Source organism: Sceloporus undulatus, chromosome 3 (genome assembly GCF_019175285.1).
Source record: "Sceloporus undulatus isolate JIND9_A2432 ecotype Alabama chromosome 3, SceUnd_v1.1, whole genome shotgun sequence".
Lineage (NCBI taxonomy): Eukaryota > Metazoa > Chordata > Lepidosauria > Squamata > Phrynosomatidae > Sceloporus > Sceloporus undulatus.
The window spans coordinates 266,276,777-266,297,389 of record NC_056524.1 but is presented as its reverse complement, the minus strand read 5'-3'; the positions used below and the strand labels follow the sequence as shown (position 1 = coordinate 266,297,389).

The 20,613-nt window shown below is 42.5% G+C and overlaps 1 protein-coding gene across 2 annotated transcripts in view; it reads right to left on the bottom strand.

Moving 5' to 3' along the window:
- Positions 1 to 20,318, bottom strand: part of CLCN2 (chloride voltage-gated channel 2) — a 104,880-nt gene extending 84,562 nt beyond the window's left edge. For both annotated transcript variants that reach the window (XM_042458326.1, XM_042458327.1), the window contains exon 1: positions 20,183 to 20,318. In XM_042458326.1, coding sequence (XP_042314260.1) covers positions 20,183 to 20,236 — 54 coding nt within the window. In that variant the 5' untranslated portion in view covers positions 20,237 to 20,318. The remainder of the gene's footprint in view (positions 1 to 20,182) is intronic.
- Positions 20,319 to 20,613: the final 295 nt, after the last annotated feature.

Below are 20,613 nucleotides of genomic sequence, written 5' to 3'. Positions count from 1 at the left end.
GGCCCCCTTTCCAACAGAAAGTGATCTACAAATTGACAATCTAATTACTTCCTGCTGCAAAAAGGCCATTCCTAAAACATATCCTAAGAGGAAGGGTCCAAAAATGTTGAGATCATACTCTCCAACTGCCCCAATAATGGAAAGGGAAGTTTCCATTAATCCTCTGTTATTCCACTTTTATATCTCTTTACAATGTTCCAGTTTCTCTCTCCTCCTCCCAATGTCTTCATTTGACTTTAGCTTCCTTCAACAGCTGCAAGTTTGTTTGTATTCCATTAACTCATCAGGAAGAGAGGACAGGAAAAATCTTGCCCTTCCCAGTAGAGTCAGGCAAAACCAAACTGCTGCAGCATCTCTGAGCTTGCCTCTGCTTCTTCAGTTATAACTTTTGCTCTCTTGGCCATACTGTGATGATGCTTGGCTATATGTGTTCTGGTTTCCATTTGCGAAATGCTGGAGAGCATAGGATAAATTGCTCCCCAAGGCAACCTACTTTGCTTTGAGTGGTGGTTGAAGGTGGTGCATCTCACTAAAGTGCTGAGGTGGGAGTATACATCCATCTAACTCCCAATAGTTGTTCACCCTTAGGTTAGGTAAATGACAGAGCAGGGCTAAGCAACAAAGCTATAGTAAAACACAATCTTGCTTCGAATCTCTGTCACAGTGGTCTCTGAGCACTCCTTTAACTAAGGCCGGAATTTCCATAGCCTCACTTATACAATATGCAAGGCTGCTTACATGTTCAACACAGAGACTCATACAGAGACACTGAAGATATAGAATGACCATCAGAAAAATAGGGTATGCACTGAATAAATAAGAAAATAAACCTGGTCCAAAGGAGACTCGAAGGCCAGAGCAAGGAAGCATAGAGTAACAATGAACTGCCTTTTCAGTGAACAGGATGTTTGGGCTCTAAAGAAACTTTGATTATTTATTACTCATGGCACACCACTTGGAAATTATTGGTGAAACTGTTGGCATAACCTCCTTCTGCCAGGTAGATAATGGTGATATTCACAAAGTTCAGTGTGATTCACATGCTTTTTATCTGATTAATCTTTGTAATAATCTTGCATTAGCACCTTCATAACACAGTTCACGGCCAACCAATGCCCTGAATACGGGAAAGTAAATAGATGATCTGCTGTCTTAGGTCTGTGTGTAGGACCCATTGCTATGTACCACTCAAAACATTTCTGAACCCCAATTTTTCCATACAACACTGAGCACAGGGTGAAAAAAAAATACTGGCCATGCACCACATGCAGCTCCTCATTTCCCCATAACTGCCCTGATTTGGCAGGACCAGTCTCAATTAATCCTCTCTCATCCCACTTTTTCAACTGCATTTAAAACATCCCAAGTTCTTTCTCCCCCCACTTCCCCTCTTCATTCTTATCTTCCATCAACTGCTGCAAATTGAGTTCAATTTGCAAAAGGAGTTTGGACTCAAATAACTCAGCAGGGGAGAGGCAGAGGCAGAATCTTGGCCTTCCCAGTAGGCTGAAACAAAAGCAAACTTCTACAACCTCTACTAGTTGTCGGTTCTTCCTCACTAGTAACTTTTGCCATCCTGACCACACTGTGAGATTGCTTGGCCACAAATGTCCCAGTTTTCTTCTGTGAAATGTTGGGGGGTTTGCCACCACTACAGCAATGATGGAGAATATTTGGTCCTCCCAATGTTTGGGCTTACAGGTCCCATCACCCCAGCCAACATGGCCAATGGTCAGAGACCATGACAGGTGCAAAGTAAAATGTCTTAAACATCTCCACCTCTCTATTATAGCTTGTAAGTTATTTAGACCGGGACCTACCTTCTTTACAAAGTAAAGTGCCATACACTGTGATCAAACTATGTTACAATATTTTAATCATCAGTATTATCAGTGCGATGGGAGGAGGGATGCTACTATCACCACCGCCATCATCATCATTACTGTGGGCTCTTGGTTTGGCTCCAGGATTCCCCATGGATATCAAAATTCATGGATGCTTGAGTCTCATGTTCATTGTTATATACAATGGCATACTAAAATGACACCCCTCATCTAAAATGGCAAAATCAAGGTTTGCTTTTTGGAATTTTAAAAAAATATTTCCAAGCCATGGATGGCTGAATCTGTGGATGCAGAATCTGTGGATATGGAGAGCCAACTCTATTATTATTACTACTACTGCTACTTCATTTATATCCTGTCTTTTCCCCACTATTGGGACACAAGGCAGCTTACACAAACTAAAGCAAATACAGTTAAAAGCATTTTACAAAAACATGTAAAAAGTCTTTGTTAGAATACAGTCAATCAAGCCATAGAATTAAAAACCTTTAAAAGAAATCCACAAAAAGGTAAAGGATAACCTTCAGCAAAACTATTAAAGCAGGACACCACACCATTAAATGTCCTTGCAGATAATTCCTAAAAGCCTGCTGGAACAGAAAAAAATGTTCACCCTGGAGACCACCCTAAAAGGCTGGGAGCAGCCACCAAGAAGGCCCTCTCCTATGTCCCCGCCAAGCGTGCCTGGGAAGGTAGTGTGTTGTTGTTAACTGCTGTCAGGTCGACTTCGACTCATGGTGACCCTATGAATGAGAGATCTCCAAGTCCCTGTTATCAACTGCCATGCTCAGGTCTTGCAGGCTCATAGAGGTGGCTTCCTTGATCAAGTCTCTTCATCTGGTCTTCCTCTTTTCTAACTGCCTTCTACCTCACCATCATTAGTGTATTTTCTAGTGAGCCATATTATCTCATGATATGTCCAAGGTATGACAGCTTCAGTTTAGTCATCATAGCTTCTAGGGAGCGCCCAGGTTTGATTTGCGCTAGGAACCATTTATTTATCTTTTATTTTATTTGTCCACTGTATCCACAGAACATTCTCCAGCACTATATCTCTCAAATGAGTTGATTTTCCTCCTATCTGTTTTCTTCACTGTCCATTTTCTTTACTGCCCAGCTTTCAAAACCATGCACAGAAAGTAGTGTGGCTAGTTTGAATTAAAATACTAGACATGCTTATTGCAGCCACATAATGAAGATTAACATCTGCGTTGCTGTGAGACTACATAATCCTTGTTTGGCTCTGTACAAACAATCCTTCCTCCAAATGCTGACTATACACAATTTTTGCAATACAGGTATTGCAGAATTTACTACCTGTAAATAGTATTTGCTGCCTGTACTAGTATCTGAAGTATTTACAGCCATGCAGCCAAGTATGTTTCCCTGCCCTACATTTGAACGTTAAAGGCTACACTGCCAAACATGCTTACCAGACACAACAAACCCTACTGAATGCAAAAAGGTTTAATTCTGGTTGTATGTATGCGTGTCTTCATTTTATGGCTTATTAGATGTGACTAAATTCTGAGACGGTCATGCACTCTGACACAAACTTCTGCTTTAAACAGAAGTTAGCATTGGAATGCATGACTTTCTCTCATACTAGTAAGGGAATCTGGAAACAGTAATCCAAGAAAATATAGTCCTGGAAAGTAACTTTTTCATGTTCAATGTCAATGTGCTCAGATAGGAACCCTGAGCATACAGGACTAGTGTCCCAAATACTCAAGTCTTAGTGTTTCCAGTTGTAGAAATTCTGTGCAAGGACTCTTAAAAAAAAATAAGGTCCACACTTTGGTCTCTGTTTAGAATGCTGCTCTTTTAACTCTATATCCTATTGTTCCTTGCATTGTTCTAATTGTAAGGTATCTCACTGAAAATTGAAAAGCAGGAGAAGAAGGGGGGTAGAGAGAGGGGGAGGAGGGACACAAAGTCACTGTTCCCTGAAAAATGTTCTGCAATGCCAGCAATTGGGCAAGTATATTGACTAGAGAGAGCATATTACCCCATCATAAACAGGGATTAGAAGTGCAGATAGCTCCCTTGCTAGTGATAAGGCATCCATCCACCAGGGAAAAGATCAAGGTTAGCAAGTGGCAAAAATGAGACAGGGCCAAGGGCAGTCTAGCAAAACTGGTGTGCAGTGGGTGCAGCAAACCAGTGGCGAGCAGAGAGACCAGAATGAACATTCAAGAATACTAGCTGTGTCTGGAAAGAATCCTCATCAGCTAATGGGGGAAGGCAAGCGTTTAAAGCAGAAAAGCACAGTGGCCTTGAAGTCATTTCCAACTTATGGTGACCCTAAGGTGAATCTGTCATGGGGTATTCTTGGCGAGGTTTGTCCACAGTGGGTTTGCTGTTGTGTGCCTTCCTCTTAGGCTAGAAGAGTATGACTTGCCCAAGGTCACTTAGTGGGTTTCCATGGCTAAGTGGGGATTTGAACCCTGGTCTCGAGTCATCATAGTCCAATGCTCAAACCACTACAACCATGCTGGCATGTACTTTTTTTTAAAAAAAAAAACAACAACCAACACACACACACACACACACAGAGTATCATATAGGAATCCCACTGAATCCTAGGATTTGCTGTTCAAGGAGGGATATTTACAATTCTCAGCCAAAGAGTTCTAATGACTAATCTGAGTTTAAAAGGGGGCATTCACACTATACAATTATAGTGCTTTTATTCCACTTTAGCTGCCATGGGTCCAGCTTATGGAATCCTGGGGTTTGCAGGTCAGTGATGCATGAGAGTTTTCCAGCTGGGAATCCTAAATAACCCTCCACAAACCGTTGCTCCCAGGATTCCACAGGGCTGAACCCTGGCATTTAAAGTGGAATGATAGCATTGTAATTCTGCAGTGTGAATGGGCTCTAGTCAGCTGGGGCAGTTCAGGTAGAATCATAGCACAGTGGGCCCATGGTATATGCTGGGGTTTGGTTTCAGGACTTTCCATGGATGCTCAAGTCCCATTAAATACAATGGGTAGTAAAATGGTGTCCCTATGTAAAATGGCAAATTCAAGGTTTGCTTTTTGGAATGTATTATATTTTTTTTTATGTTTTCAAGTCATGGATGCCTGAACCCACGGATGAAGAATCCATGGATACAGAGGGCCAGCTGTACTGGAATTGTGTAGTGTAAAAGAACTCCTGGGCCTGATTCCCACTATCTTTTAAACCAAATTGCAAATAAGTTTCAGCCGGTTCAAATGACCCTGGTTCCCATTTAAACTGAATCGCTGAAGCGATTCCGAGAGGGGGCAGCATGCGCTAGACCCATTTAACCCACATCTATTGGACACTGATGTTTTCTGTGTCTTTTTTGATAAATCGTTTCTGCACAACTGTGAACCAAAAGCAGATCAGAATTGATTTAAATTTGCCCTTCGGCCGGCTGGAGCAGGTCCATTTTGAATCGATTCATGCCTGAACGTGAATCACAAGTGGATTATTTAGAGGGGGAAAATGTGATCGAGGCAAATGTAGTGGGAACCATGCTCATCTGTCGAATCGATCCATTGATTTGGATCGCACACTGGTTAATCTGTAAGTGGGAATGGGGCCCTGGAAGACTTTGGCAGTAGCAATTGCAGGAGAGCCCTGCACCTTTCAACATTAAAAAGTATCAGGGTGGGGCTTTTTAAAACCAGAAGTGGATTTCCAGCCACTTCTGGTTTGGTTTCGGGGCAATCTGTGCAACTCTCAGAAAGTCTTTGGCTTCCATCCTGTCCTCTTTGGAGATTCCAAGGTTTAAATCTAGGACTTTCTGTGTAGAAAGCAGATGCTCCACAGCTGAGCCTCTCTGGGGAGAAAAGGAAGTTTCCAACCAGCTACAAGCTCCTGCCAGTTCCCTCCAAAGGAGTAAATCAGAAGGGTGGGAAGAGGTCCAGTTCCCACAGCATCCCTGTTCAAACCAGCCAGGTCGAGCTCCATCGGATCTGCAAGGAAGGCGATGGGGAACTCAGTAGATAGCGTGTGAGGTCTCTTTCTCTCCCTGCCCCACTTCTAGGATAATCGTCACAAAGGCCCATCTGATGGTCTCCTTTGATAAGGCTGTGTTCAAAAGAAAGACGAGGGATGGATGGCCTGAGGAGAGCCAATTGAAGAGGCAGCTAATTCCTGCCCTGGGCAGCGAGGAGCAAACACAGTGAGATGTGTTTCACAACTCTCAGCAGAATGTGCTGCCCAGGGGCATGGAGGGAAAAAAGAGCATCTCTATTTCCTCATCTCTTAGCAGAGCAGAGAGAACCTGCCATGGCAGAGAAATGGAACTGAGACAGCGGCTCCATTAGGGTTACGCTCCTGAAAGCAGATATTGGGAAAGGAAAAGGGGACAAGAAAAAATGTGATCCTTTGAAGGGAGTTTTTTAAAAATGTAAATCATTTACAAAGAAATGCATTACCAAACGTGAACCCTTCTACCACATCCCCATAGAAACCTCTGCCAAACTATTTGTTCCACCTGAGTTTCCAACATTTGCAATACCAGGTGAATGATATGGGTTTCCATTGAGTAAAAGGTTTACAGGGTTGTCGCAAGGTACAGAGAACAGGCTGAATCCAAAGTCAGGCTGCATTGGCACTGCAGAAATAATTCAGTTTGACACCACTTTAACTGCCATGGCTCAATGCTATGAAATGCTAGGAACTGTACTTTTGCAAGACATTTAGCCTTCTCCGTCAGGGAGCTCTGGTGTCACAATAAACTACAATTCCCAGAATTCCATGGCACTGAGCAGTTAAAGTGGCGTCAAACTGGATTATTTCTATGGTGTAGATGAGCCTAAGTTAGCTCAACTAAGATCCCACTGCAATGAAAGGCATGATTTAGTCATGGACCGATGGTAAAAGTTTTACTGATTTCAATGAGAAATGTCTTAATTTTATCTGGTCTAGATCTATGCTGTTAGCAGAGAGCACATGCAACCCCTGAGCCACATACAACCCTTATGGGTGTCTTGTGAAGCCTTTGGGACCCCATACCCTCCAACTATCATGTGCTGTCCCACTTTTCCAGCTGCTCCTGAAATGTTCCAGCCTCTTTCTCTTGGAGCTAGTCTACAACAGTTATGTGAACTGCTGCAAATTTTTGCACATTCATATCGGCACCTAATTGTCTTCACTTTCCTATGCAAATCTGCATCTATTCACTCATGCTCAGCCAAAAACACACAACCATGTAACTTCATGCATAGTGGGCCGACACCCACATGTTCAATAACACACATCTTCATGACTACTCGCAGATACTCTGGTAAAAAAACACAAATCCTTTTTAGTGATTTTAGGGAGTTTCCCCCTTCCCTTGCAAAGAGCCTGAATTCTGCCAAATCTCGTGTGGCCAGATTGTAGTCTATCATTAGAATGAAGAATACTGTATTTTAATAGTGTAGACAAGCCTCAGCTCCCACTTTCCCTCTTTGTCCTAAGCGGACTTCAGCTGCCACATATTTATGTCTTCCTGCATAGCAGATTGGAGTAGATGACCCTTGGAGTCTCTTCCAACTATATGAATGCATGAGAAGAGATTCACTCCGGTAGGGTCCATGGGCTCAAAAATGGCCCTGGCGATGCATATCATACTTTGCCCCCCCCCCCCGACATAAATAGATACATGTGTTAGGAAAACTCCATTTAGAAATGCATAGGAATTTCAACAAGAACAAACAAAACCCTGCAGCCTGAAATAAAGCAAGGGAAGGAAGAAAATGAAGGTAAAATGCATTTTTCGAGAATGTAACTACTCTGTCCCTTATTCTAAAAAATATCCTTTATTTAAAGGTCGGAAAGCTTGTCTGTTATAGGATTTGGCAGTTGTCCCACATTATAAGAAAATCCTCTATTTGAGGGTCGGAAAGCTTTTCCTTTTAAATAGACTGAACGAGATGCCAAAAAAGCTCATATTTTTGAGAATTAGCCCTTGGTTGTTTCTGTATGCCTTCAAGTTGTTTCCGACTTATGGCGACCCTAAGGCGCATCTATCATGGGATTTTCTTGGCAAGATTTATTTGGCGGCTGAGAGCATGTGACTCGCCCTAGGTCATTCAGTGGATCTCATGGCCCAGCTGGGAATCAAACTCAAGTCTCCAGAGTCACAGTCCACCCATAAAGACAGAAATGTGTGCATTATTTATTTTACGAACGCGGACAATGTGTCAGTTTTATGGAGAAACATATGGCTACATTAATTGAAATCAACACTTTCCTTTGGTATTTATGGAGAACACCAACTGGTTAATAGGTACGTACAGTACTTTATCACTGTCAAGCCTGAATTTCAGCTGTCCCTTTTTGCTGTTTTGAAAACATGGCACAACTACTAACACTGGTTAACCACTTCCTTCCTTACTGCTACCCAGATATAATCTGGACCCCATCAAACTTGCTTTCAAATACTGCCCTCCTGCAAATGCTGTGAGATCTGTTCAAGAGATCTCTCACTGTGGGGGGCTGGCATCGTCCACATCTTTTTGGCTTCTGTGCAAACTTCTGAAAGAGGACCTTTATTCCAAAGGTAATTGGAAATGCATTTCATTTTTTAAAGAATTAATTTTTTAAAGAATTAAAAAAAACCCTTATCATTGAACGTTATCTTGCCCCCCTTTTTTCTAGTTATGGGAGTATAAACCCAACTATGTCGGGTCTTCCCATCTGAGCCTACCAAAGCTTTAGGCTCAAGGAAGAAAATTCTTTTTATCCCATCTCCTTTGCCGACAAAGTTGGTGGAAACGTGGAAGAATGAATTTATTTATTTATTTATTTGATTGATTTCTATCCTGTCTTTCTCCCAAAGTGGGATTCAAGGCAGCTTACAATAATTTCAAAAGGATATAATTAAAACATTGCTGTAATTACAAAAGTTAAGAACAATTAAATAAAATTAGTATTAAAACCTAAGTTTAAAACACAGCATACTTAAGGCCATTTTAAAAAGTATTTTTAAAAAAAATTAAAACAGCACACCACAAATTCTTTGTGTGCTTCCAAGTCATTTTTGACTTATGGCGACCATAAGGCAAACCATCACAGGGTTTTCTTGACAGGTTTCTTCAGTGAGGGATTGCCATTGCCATCCTCTGAGGTTGAGAGAGTGTGACATGATCAAGGTCATCCAGTGGGTTTTTATGCCTGAGAGGGAAACGAACCCTGATCTCCAGCATCGTAGCCCAATGCTCAAACCTCTACCCCATTCTGGCTCCACACTACATAAGTAAAATTCACCCACCAAAAGGTTGCCTAAATAAAAATGTCTTCTGCTGTCGGAGAAAAGAGAGCAGGGAGGGGGCTGTTCTGACCTCCAGAGGAGGAGTTCTTTACCTTTAAGAAAATATTAAGGAGAGACTTGACAGTGATCTTCAAATAGATGATAGGCTGCCAAAAGGTGTAATTTATTTGTTCCCTGTTGTTCTTAAGTTGTGGTTCTCCACTTCTGGTCCTCCAGACATTTGGACATTGATTCACAGAAGACCCAGCCAGGATGGCTGATGGTCACGGATTCTGTCATTTGAAGTCCAAAACACCTGAAGGACCAAACGTTGAGAATCATCTTCTATGGGCAAGGTCAGATTGCTTCCAAAGAAAACGGACACTGGGTGAACATTAGGAGAAAAAGCCTAACAATAAGACACTAACTTTTCAGCAGAGGCTGAATAGTCATCTGTCATTGATGTTACAGTTTCTAGATTCTTGACTTGAGCAGGAAGAGAGACTGCATGACCTCTAGAATTCTATGATGACTATTTATGGGGTGAATCAAATTTAGGCACCTAGGAAAATGAGATCCATTGAGATACCCTTGGCTATTTCTTGAGTCCCATGCTCCACACAATTCAAAGCTGACTCACACAATCAAGCAATTTGAATATTGTGCACAGTACTGAGCACCACAGTTCAAGAAGGATATTGATGGTCCTGAACATGTTCAGAAGAAGATAACCAAGATGGTAAAAGCCAAACCATGAGAGGAAAAATTGAGGGAGCTGGGTATGGAGAAAAGAAGACTGAGAGTTGATCTTATGGGCATCTTTAAATATTGGAAGCAATGCAATGTAGAAGATGGAGCTTGTTTTATGATGTTCCAGAAAACATAATATGAACCAACGGATTGAAAATACAAGAAAATAAATTTCCCCTAAACATTAAGAAGAACTTCTTGGCTGTAAGAGATGCACAACAGTGAAAGAGATTGCTGTGGAGCATGGTGAACCCTCTTTCTTTAAAGAAAAATTGGATGATCATCTTTTGGGAGTACTTTGGTTTTCTGTTCCTACATGACAGTGGGTTGGACAAGATGGTCCTTATGATCGCTTCCAACTCTATGTTTCTGTAATTCTAAGACCCTTCTCATATGCCTTACCTGTTGGATAGGACATCAGGCTCAGCCTAGTGTTCCACCCAGTGTGCCAGTTTTTGCAGCCTTGAAAATTCACTGGATTTACCTCATCTTCTTGGCAAAGAAGCTCGGAGTAACATTTATTTTATTATATTATACAGTATTTCATTTCATTTTTATGCTGCCTTTTTCTCAGAAAGGAAGCCAAGGCAGCTTACAAAATAAAAGGTCTCCCTTTCCTATAAACCTGTGAGGTAGATCAGGCTGGAAGATGACTGTAGTGGGGAAAAAAGACTCTAGAAATAATAATAATAATAAAAAATCTCTAAATGGATTTCTGTCATTGTAAAAGCATAAGCCTGGAGCCCTTTCCAACTACACAATGATAGTATTACAATTCCTGTTCAACTGCCATGACTGCATGCTATGGAAATGTGGCCTATACAATTTGGCAGGTCACTACAGCTCTCTGGCTGAAAAATTTAAATATTCCCCCCTAAATTGCAAATCCGAAGATTCTACGGGATAGAAATAATGGCAATTAAAGTGGAATTGAAGTGTTATAATTGGCAGTGCAAAAAGCTCCTAACCCATCCCATAAATATTCACTTTGTGAGCTTTGATGCACAAGTGCAGGGTTTGAAACTAAGTCCCAGTTCTCTGGCCCTACCATAAAACACAGTTACAGTACTGCAATTCCACTTTAATCACTTTAACTGCTGGTAGCTCGGGGCAATGGAGAAAATAAACTGAGCCACTCAGAGGCAAATTTAGCATGTCCATGAGAAGCCGGATAGGGAGGAAATCCAGTTACAGAAACAAGGTCCAGGAGAAGATACCAATGATCCTGTTTGGTCTTCTAACACAGAGAGAGAGAGACAGTCAAACAACACAAAATGAGATAGAATTTCAGGATAATACAACTCTCTACTACAAGGGTCTATCATGTTTTTTCAAATGCTCTTCACAATGGAAAACAAACGCCTGACTGTCAGAATAGCTTCAGTTGACTCATTTTTTCTTCTAACAAGAATTCATTTGCTCTTTTTGAGTATTTCCACCTCAGTCATCGAATCATAGAGAGACCACAAGGGCCATCCAGTCCACCTTCCCAAACCTGGTGCCCATCAGAGGTGCTGGACTACAACCTCTATCATCCCCAGCCATTCTGACCAATAGCCACACCAGCTGGCGACGGCAAGGTTTTCTTCCAATGCATTTGGAGTGGTGACCAGATTGGTATAACTTTCTCACTGCTGGATGAAAACAAGCCTTGCATTTTTACCTCTAGGGGAAAAAACACAAGTACAGTACTGACATATTCTTCTCCAGCAGACAGAAAAGTAGATGTATGTGAGGGAAGGAGCTGATTAAGCTAAATGGTTTAGAAATGGCTAGAGGAGAAAAGATTAAATAACCCTTCCCTCATATGCCTAGTCAGCCTCAGAGCTTGGAAATTAGGTGTTAAGCGCTGCATCTGCACTACAGAAATAAGGCAGCTTTAAGTGCCATGGCTCAATGCTATGGAATCCTAGGATTTGTAGTTTGGTGAGCTATTTAAGCTTCTCTATGTGGTACCACAACAAACTACAAATCCCAGGATTCCACAGCACTGAGCCAAGTCATTAAAGCACTGTCAAACTCCATTATTTCTGCAATGCAGATACAGCCATGAATTAATTAGTTATCCAAAATTATAAGGTTCAACAATGCTTTCAAAACTCCATATTTTAATTGTTATACATCAACAGCATTAATCTGAGTTCGCTTTACTTCCAATCATCTCCACCTGATTTCAGTAATTTCAAAGGACACTAATAAACAACCATTTAACAAATTACTTAACAAATTAACATCATCTTTTTAATTTCGGTCATGTTTTAATGTTTTAACAGTCTTCTACTCAAGGCGGCAGCCTCCACAATAGTTTCTTATTGAAGAAACTTCAGACTTTGAGGAAACAATATCTATGATTGAGAATCATGTGCAGCACATCCTGATGATACATCTCTATATCTCCCTTGGTTTCACAAGGGCAGAATCACAGTGTCCCAGATAACTCCTGAATTGTCCCCAGTGAGTTAGGGAGAACTCTTGTTGAGATGCAAGGCTTGAAAACTGCAAGATTTCCCATCACAAAGATGAAGAATCATAAAAGATTCATCAAGGCCAACCAGACAAAAACTTCTCCAAACAAGGATTTTTAACATTACTAAAGGACCTCAGATGGTCCGTGCAGAACAGGGAAGGGAGAAACCCAACTTGGAGCCAGAGGAGCCATACTTTGATGGGGCCGCATTCCCCCTCCAAACAAACTCTACATGTTCATTTGAGAGTATGGTGCAAATTTGCAATCATGGACCTCTGGCTGTCCAGATATTTTGGACTAAAACTCCCTTATCCTTGGCCATGCTGGTGGGGATTACAGGCCAAAACTCTGCATGGATACCCATACCTATTAGACACACTGATATGAGAATAAGCTCCACAAACTGAGCCCAAGAAATGCACATCTGGGCAAATCCACAGGATTGCATAGTTGACTAGAGGCCTTTTCAAAGGGAAAGTAAGAGAAAGCGGTTTCTTTCATAACTGCTTAATTGAAGGGACACACCAATTATAGCCATATCAAGATGAGTCAGTCTTTCCCTCTCCTCCAAAAAATATGAAAACTCCCACTTGCCCAGCACAATTTGCACGGACTTATTTGAAACAGTTTCCTGGTGAACAGGGAGCTTACCAGTAGATATTTACTTCATTCAAATGCTGAAACTGTACACTCCAGGAATCTGTTTTCTTTGCCTGCTTTAACCACCTTTTATTTAATGTTTAAATGTTTAACCCAAGTAGCCGGAAGCTACTTTAACTATAATACTGTAATTTGCAGTTGTAGCTCAGCTGCCTTAACAGCAGAAGTTCAGGAATATCTACATAGAAGGATGCCCTACTGAGTTCCCTAAGCCTCACTACCATGCTGTTTGGGGCTGATGGCAGTTGTAGTCCAACCCATCTGGAGAGCAGATTGAGTAGACAGGGTTACAGCATCAGGCTAAAGCTGGACACTGCAAATTCTCTCTCCGCCTTGAGTTGTCAAAGAAGTAATTGTGTTAGTCTCTTGCAGCATAAAGAGGAGGCAGGGAGAGGGAGAAAAATGGAATATGGCAGCACCTTTAACTGGTTTTTATTTTAGCATGAGCTTTCATGGACATGAACCCACTTCTTCACATGCAGCACAGAATGATATTAAAGCCTCAGGTTATAAAGCATATTTATGCTATCATGGGAGTGAGATAGAATGTAATAAGATTCAGAAAGGTGAAAATCATGTCCCTTGCACTAAATTTCCAAAAGGCTGGGAAAAGTGATTCACATCTTTAAGATCTTTAAAGTGGTCGGTTAATGTTGATGTGTGAAAGCAAATTTTTTTTACCCCAAACCCAATTCCCTGATTTTTATTTTACAATTTTACTGAGTAACTTTGAGGAAATCACCATATCTCCATGTAGCCTACCACATGAAATACCTAGCCCACCTTCTTTGTATTTTTAATCTATTTCAAATATTTCTGTACTAATCCTGTCAAGTCGAAATGTCCAGGAAGGTTTTCCAAGAGGTGACAACAAGGTTGGAGGTAAAGTGATGGAATGCATCAGACATAAAAAGAATGGAAAAATACAAAGACCTTTGTGTGGCAATAAAAATAAAGCAGTGTAGGCCCCAGGTCCCTTTCACGGTGCAATGCAACACTATGATTCTACTTTTAACTTACGGCTCCATCCTATGAAATCTTGAAATTTTGCAGATTAGGAAAGGACATTTAGAACTCTTAGTCAGAGAGCTCTACTGCCTCTGACCACACTATAACTCCCAGATATCCACTGGGTACAGCCATGACAATGCTATAATTGTGTAGTGTGAAAGATCACCAGGTTAACTATCCTATGTGTGTATGTTGTGTGCCTTCAAGTCATTTCTGACTTATGGTAACCCTAGCACATGGTATCACCCTCCCTACTGACCCCCTCCAATACCACACTTTGCAGAATCCTGAATTATATTTTTATATCTCTGTATATACTCATGTATAAGTCTAGAAATTTGAGTCTAAAAATTCACCCCAAAAAACAGAATACACTTATCCACAGGTTAATATAAGTGTTGTACTTTAACTCTTATTTTTGGAAAAGGAACCATCTCCTGGTGAAAGGCAAGAATGTAATCTGTCCTGGAAGCACTGATCCACCACTACTCTCTCATCCACTCAGCCTTTAGTGTGAACACAAACATATTTGCCTGCTGGGATTTTCCAAGTTCTTTGGCACCGTTTTCCTTTGCTTTATCCTTTAGATCCTTTGTTACATGCCCCTGAGTTCTACCCTTGACTTATCCATGGATCTTATCAAAAATCCATAATTTTGGCCCCCAAACCTGCCCTCAACCTATACATTGAGCACCAGAGCTCTCGGACAGATAAAGCTAAATGTTGCATAAAACTACAATTCTCAGAATTGTACTGCCATGGCAGTTCAAGTGGTGTCAAACTGGATTATTTCTGCAGTGCGGATGCAGCGCTAGCTTACCTGAGCTATCTCATTCAAGGCACACAGGTAAGTGATATTTACCAGTCTGACACCAAATCATAACAAGCAGCAATCTTCCTGGCAAACATGGATTCATACCTTAAAAATGTGAAAGCCTGGGGGGGGGGAGATAGACACATCTGCAAGGAAGGGGGGAATATTGATTGAAATTTTGTTTTCCAGGGACAATTTTTCTGTTTTTCCAGTGGAAATTCTCTTTTTTGAATTACTGTAAAATGCTTCTTAAGAAGTGGTTTTATTCTCTCTGAATGGTAAGAATGACACAGTATGATGATTTGTTTGTTAAGGGACTCCCCAGAATTAAGAAAGGGGAATTCATGTGCATAGGAATACCTGTCTATAGGAGGTAATGTGGTGTAGTGGTTTGAACATGGACTATGACTCTGGAAACCAGAGTTCAAATCCCTGTTCAACCATAGAAACCCACTGAGTAACCTTAGTTAAATCACATACTCTTGGCCCCAGAAAACCCCATCATAGATTCATCTTAAGGTTGCCACAAGTTAGAAACAACCTGAAGGTATTCAACAACAACAGTTTGTGTGCATATGGTAGATATATAAAACATTTGTGGGGATGCATTTAGTATGTTTAGTGCTGACTTGCGCTGCCAATCTTGTCCTTAAGACTGTAACTACATGAGCTGATTTCTCCAAACACTGCATTTTATTATTTATTTTTAAACCAAATTTGTGGTTTCTTTCCCCCCCCCCCCCCCCGCTTTTTTCCTGCTTCTCAGATGGCAAACACTAAAATCCATGTGTATGAAGAAATTTCCACCTCTGTCCTCAGTGTAGGGCACTGTCATAATTTTCCTTGTAGAAAACTAAAGCTTTTCTTTTTAAAAATTTATAAATGTCTCCTATAGTATAATCTTATATATGGCACATTACGAATGAAGATTTCATGAAGCAAAAACAATAAAATAAACGTTGCAAATATCACAATTTCCCCAAAAATTTCCATGGGGAAAAAGCCAGACCCACACTCACCAATGGCTTCAAAATTTCTGGCAATTTTACATTTTACATCTCTATTTCCACTCATGCCACTGCTCTCTTCCACATCCATTTCTTAAGAAGCAAACTCAGGGTGCATCTACAGGATGCACCCTGAGGGTAGAAATCATGCAGTTTGATATCACTTTAACTGCCCTGGCTCCATCCTACAGAATCCTGGGATTTGTACACTCGTCCCTCCTCATTTGCAACTTTGAGTTTTGCGGATCTGATTATTTACAGATTTTATTAATGTGTTCTCTATAAGAATATCTAGGTCCTCCAGCGCAACTCTATGGATAACTTTAACCAAAGGTCGCACTGAAGGACCTAGAAATTCCTAGAGAGAACACTCCACTAAGCCTTTGTAGCTCCTCCAGTACAATTCTATGGTCAAAGTCTGGCAGATGCTGACCAGAGAGTTGCACTGGAGGACCCAGAGATTCCCAGAGAAGTGTTCTCTCAGGTAAAAACATCATGTTTTTGTTATTTGCGATTTTCCCACATTCATGGCAGTCCTGTACCCCTATACCCCAGCGAATGTGGAGGGAAGAGTGTCAAAGCACTCTTTGGCAAAGGAGGCTAAAGACATTATAAAACAACAAATCCCAGGATTCCATAGGATGATGCTACAGCAGTTAAAGAGGTGTCAAACTGTATGATTTCTACAGTATAGATGTGCCTTCACATACAACTGGTGTCCATCTCAGAGCATATGTTCCCCACTCAAGGGAAGGATCCTAACTATAGTTGGCCCTCCTTGTCTATGGATTTATTATTATTATTAAACTTTATTTATATAGCGCTGTAAATTATCCACGGATTCAAGCATCCATGGTTTGAAAATATTCAAAAAAAGTATAAATTGCAAATAGCAAACCTTGATTTTCCATTTTATAGAAGGGACACCATTTTGCTCTGCCATTATATTTAATAGGACGTGAGCATCCACAGATTTGGGTATCACAGGGGATCTTGAAACCACACTCCAGTGGATAAACAAGATATCACTGTACAAAGTTACCTTGGAAAATACATGTTCCCTTGATCTCACCCAAAAAATTAATACTTTCTTGGACCAGCTATGGTATTCATCACTGCTACCAGCTCCTAAAAAAAACATTACATTTTAAAACTCCTACCCCGTTCTTTCAGATATAAACCAGTACAGTGATCCCTCCACATTCACTGGGGTTAAGGGTAAATGACCCCTGTGAATGTGGAAAAGCCGCAAATGAAAAAAGCACTATTCTTTTCACCTAACAGCAATAGCAAGTACATTTCTATACCCCTTATCAGTGCCAACAAGCTCATTTTAGCAACCTCAGAAGGATGCCAGGCTAAACCAACCCTGGAGTTTCCTGGCTGGTATTGAACTCACAACCTTGTGGCTGTGACTGTGACTGAGTGGCAGTACCCAACCAGGGCTCCTGGTGAACACCTGAATACCTCTCTAGGAATCTTCAGGTCCTCCAGTTCTACTCTATGGCCAACATCTGCCAGAAGTTGACCATAGAATCATGCTGGAGGACCTACAAATGCCTAGAGAAGTGTTTTCTCTAGGAACCTCTAGGTCCTCCATCACAACTCTATGGTCAACTTCTGGCGGAGTTGCGTTGGAGGACTGAGAGATTCCTAGAGAGAATATATTAATCAAAACTGCAAATAATCAAATCTGCAAAAGTCAAAGCCGCAAATGCGGAGGGACGACTGTATAGTAAAACAGGAAAATATAATCAAAACAGTCAAATCTATGTACAGTATCCTCAAAACAAACAAGAGGTTGCAAAATCCATCAATCCAAACAAATCAGCTGATTAAAAATACTTTAGCAAACAAAAACAGTTTTTAGCTGGTGCTGCTGGCACCGCCTTTCAGACCGTCTGGACCCAAACCATAGAGGGCTTTAAAGGTCATAGTCAGCACTTTGGATCCAGCCTGGAAATTAACCGATGAAGTTGTTGCAACATGCCTGCTCTGTAAGCAGACCTGGTCAGAATCTGGCGGCACCATTTGGGGTCCACTGTAATTTCTAAAGGCAGCCCTGCACAAAATGTGTTACAGTAATCCATACGCAACATCAGCAAAAATCTTGGAGAAGTGTATCCCAAATGATCTCAAGTCCCAGGCCAGGTGTTATTGGGACTGATGTTCTTGCAGATACAGGGGGCCCTCGGTATCTGCTGAGGTTTGGTTCCAGGACACCCCATGGATACCAAAATCTGTGGGTGCTCAAGTCCCACTAAATGCAGTGGCATAGTAAAATGGTGCCCCTTTTCTAATACGTCAAAATCAGGGTTTGCTTTTTCGAATTTATATTTTTTGGAATATTTTCAATCCATGGATGCTTGAGTCCATGGACAAGAAAAATCCATGGATATGAAGGGCTGACTGTACCGTTCTGGTGCCTCAACAAACTACACTTCCCAGAATTCCATAGCACTGAGCCACAGCAGCTAATGTGGTGTCAAACCAGACTGTTTCTGCACCTTGATTGATGCCCAGCCCAGCAGTGCCCAGAGCTTGCAAACCTCATCCAAAATGGGTTGTCCCCATATGTTAGAAGGATGGCACGCCCTTCACCCCAACTCACTTGAGGACATGTCCATACTATGCAGTTAAAGCACTTTGATACCACTTTAACTTCCATGGCGCCCTCCTATAGCGTCCTGGGACTTGTAGCTTGGTGAGGGGGAGTCCGAATTTTCTGCCAGAAAGCTGCAATCTTGTAGTTCAGAGGGAGGCACCTCAGCAAATTCCAAATCCCAGGATTTCATGGCCATTAAATGGTATGAAACTGCTACTGTTTTGCTGTGTGGATCCATTCTAGGCCATTCCTTTTGAGAGCAGAGTGGTTTGGAGTTCAGGTATCCCTGGAAGTTTGTTTGTATGACCCCAAAACCCAGTTGTGGGGTGGACAGCTGAAGCATTCAGGAAGGGGCATTTGGGCATGGGCCCTTTGCAGCTGTGTGCCAGGCCACCCGCTTTGCATGCAACAGCTCCCAGGTTCAAACCCTGGCATCAGCAGCCAGTCAATGTAGAGCAAAATGCCAGCTTAAAAACTTCTATAAGTGTTAACTTGTGGCTTTAAATTGTTCTTTAAGATTGCACTTGTTCTAAGTTTTTAGCTATTTAAATCTTGGGTCCTGCTTGGAAGATGAGGAGCCAAAAGAAACAACACTTTGGAGAGTGACTCCTAGGGATGCCCAAACTTGAGTCCTCTGGGTAATTTTGGACTTCAACTCCCAGAAGCCCCAGCCAGCTTTGCCAACAGTCAGGAATTGTGGGAGTTGAAGTCCAAAACATCTGGAGGACCTAAGTTTGGGAGCCGGTGCAAGTATGGATTAAGAGCAGGGAGATAAGGGACCACTGACCTACTTGGAATAAAAGTAACTTTTTCTACCTTCATCTGCACTGCAGAAATAATGCAGTTTGACACCACTTTAAGGGTGGTAGCCCCATCCTGTGGAATCCTGGGATCTATAGTTTGACAAGGTGTTTAACTTTCGCTCTGTCAAAGAATGCTGGTGCCTCCCCAAACTGCAAATCCCAGGATTCTGTAGGATGGAGTCATGGCAGGTTAAAGTGGTGTCAAACTGCATTAGTTCTGCAATGCAGATCCACCGGCTGCTCTGCCGCATTAAAGCCATCCCTGTTTCTAAATCCTGGATGCTCCAAAAATGTATGTTAGTCTTTAAAGGGCCACAGAAGTTTTTTCTCTAAGGTAGGCAGAAGTAGTGGTTGGAGCACTGAGAGGACCCTGGTGAAGTCACACTCTCTCAGCCTCAGAGGATGAGGATGATGATGATGACAAGGGAGAACCCACTCTTGAGGAAACTTGCCAAGAAAACCCTTTAGGGCCGCCACAAGTCAGAAGCGCCTTGAAGGCACCCTAGAAGAACAAGGCAGGCACTCTGCACATGCCCAGAGGCTGGGAGCACTGGCGATTGCTAGTGATAAGTATAATAATAATTCAGCCCCATTGCCTTCTCCTCTCCTCCCTTTGCATGGCTAAAGGTCCCTGGGCTTCCAGCCCCTGCCTCCGCAACCCTCGCCTCTCTCTAAGGTGGTTTTGGGGAAAGCACTCTGCACATGCCCAGAGGCTTGGGAGAGCAAGGAATTTTAGCCAACAATCCTAACCATTCAGCCCCACTGCCTTCCCCTCTCCTCCCTTTGCTCCCTGGGCTTCCAGGAACTGCATTCGCAACCCTCCAAGGCAGGCAGGCACGGAGGGAGGCTTCAGGAAAGGCACTCTGCACATGCCCAGAGTCTGGGGGAGCAGGGTCCTGGCCAGCATTGCCAGCAGCCCCAGCAGTTCAGCCCCACTGCCTTTCACTTCTCCAAGTTGCTTGGTGGGGGAATGCCCTCTGGACATGTTGGAGGCGGCATCTCACTCACCAAGGTCTGTTCGTACTGCAGCGCCCGCTGCTCCAGGCCCCCGTCGGCCGCCATCCCGGCCCCTTCTCCTCCGGCGCTGCTCCTCTCCGGAGAGAGACCCAGCGGCGGGGCTCTGTTCCTTCCTTCCCTGCCTGCCTCCCTCTCCACTCTCCCCGCCCCTGCGCTGGGCGGTCCAAGGAGCAGAGGCCCCGCCCCCTCCCTCCCTCCCTCCCTCCTTATAAGGGCCTCCCAGGCTCCCTCTGCCCCAGGGAGACCCCAGGGTCCAGGGATCGAGGCACAAGAAGGAATCAGATGTAGGCTCATGGAGTTGGAAGAGATGCCGAGGGCCCTCCAGTCCAGCCCCATCCTGCCATGCAGGAACTCTCAGTCAAAGCATCCCCAGTGACAGATATCCATCCATCCAGCCTCGGCTTAAAGACCTCCAAAGAAGG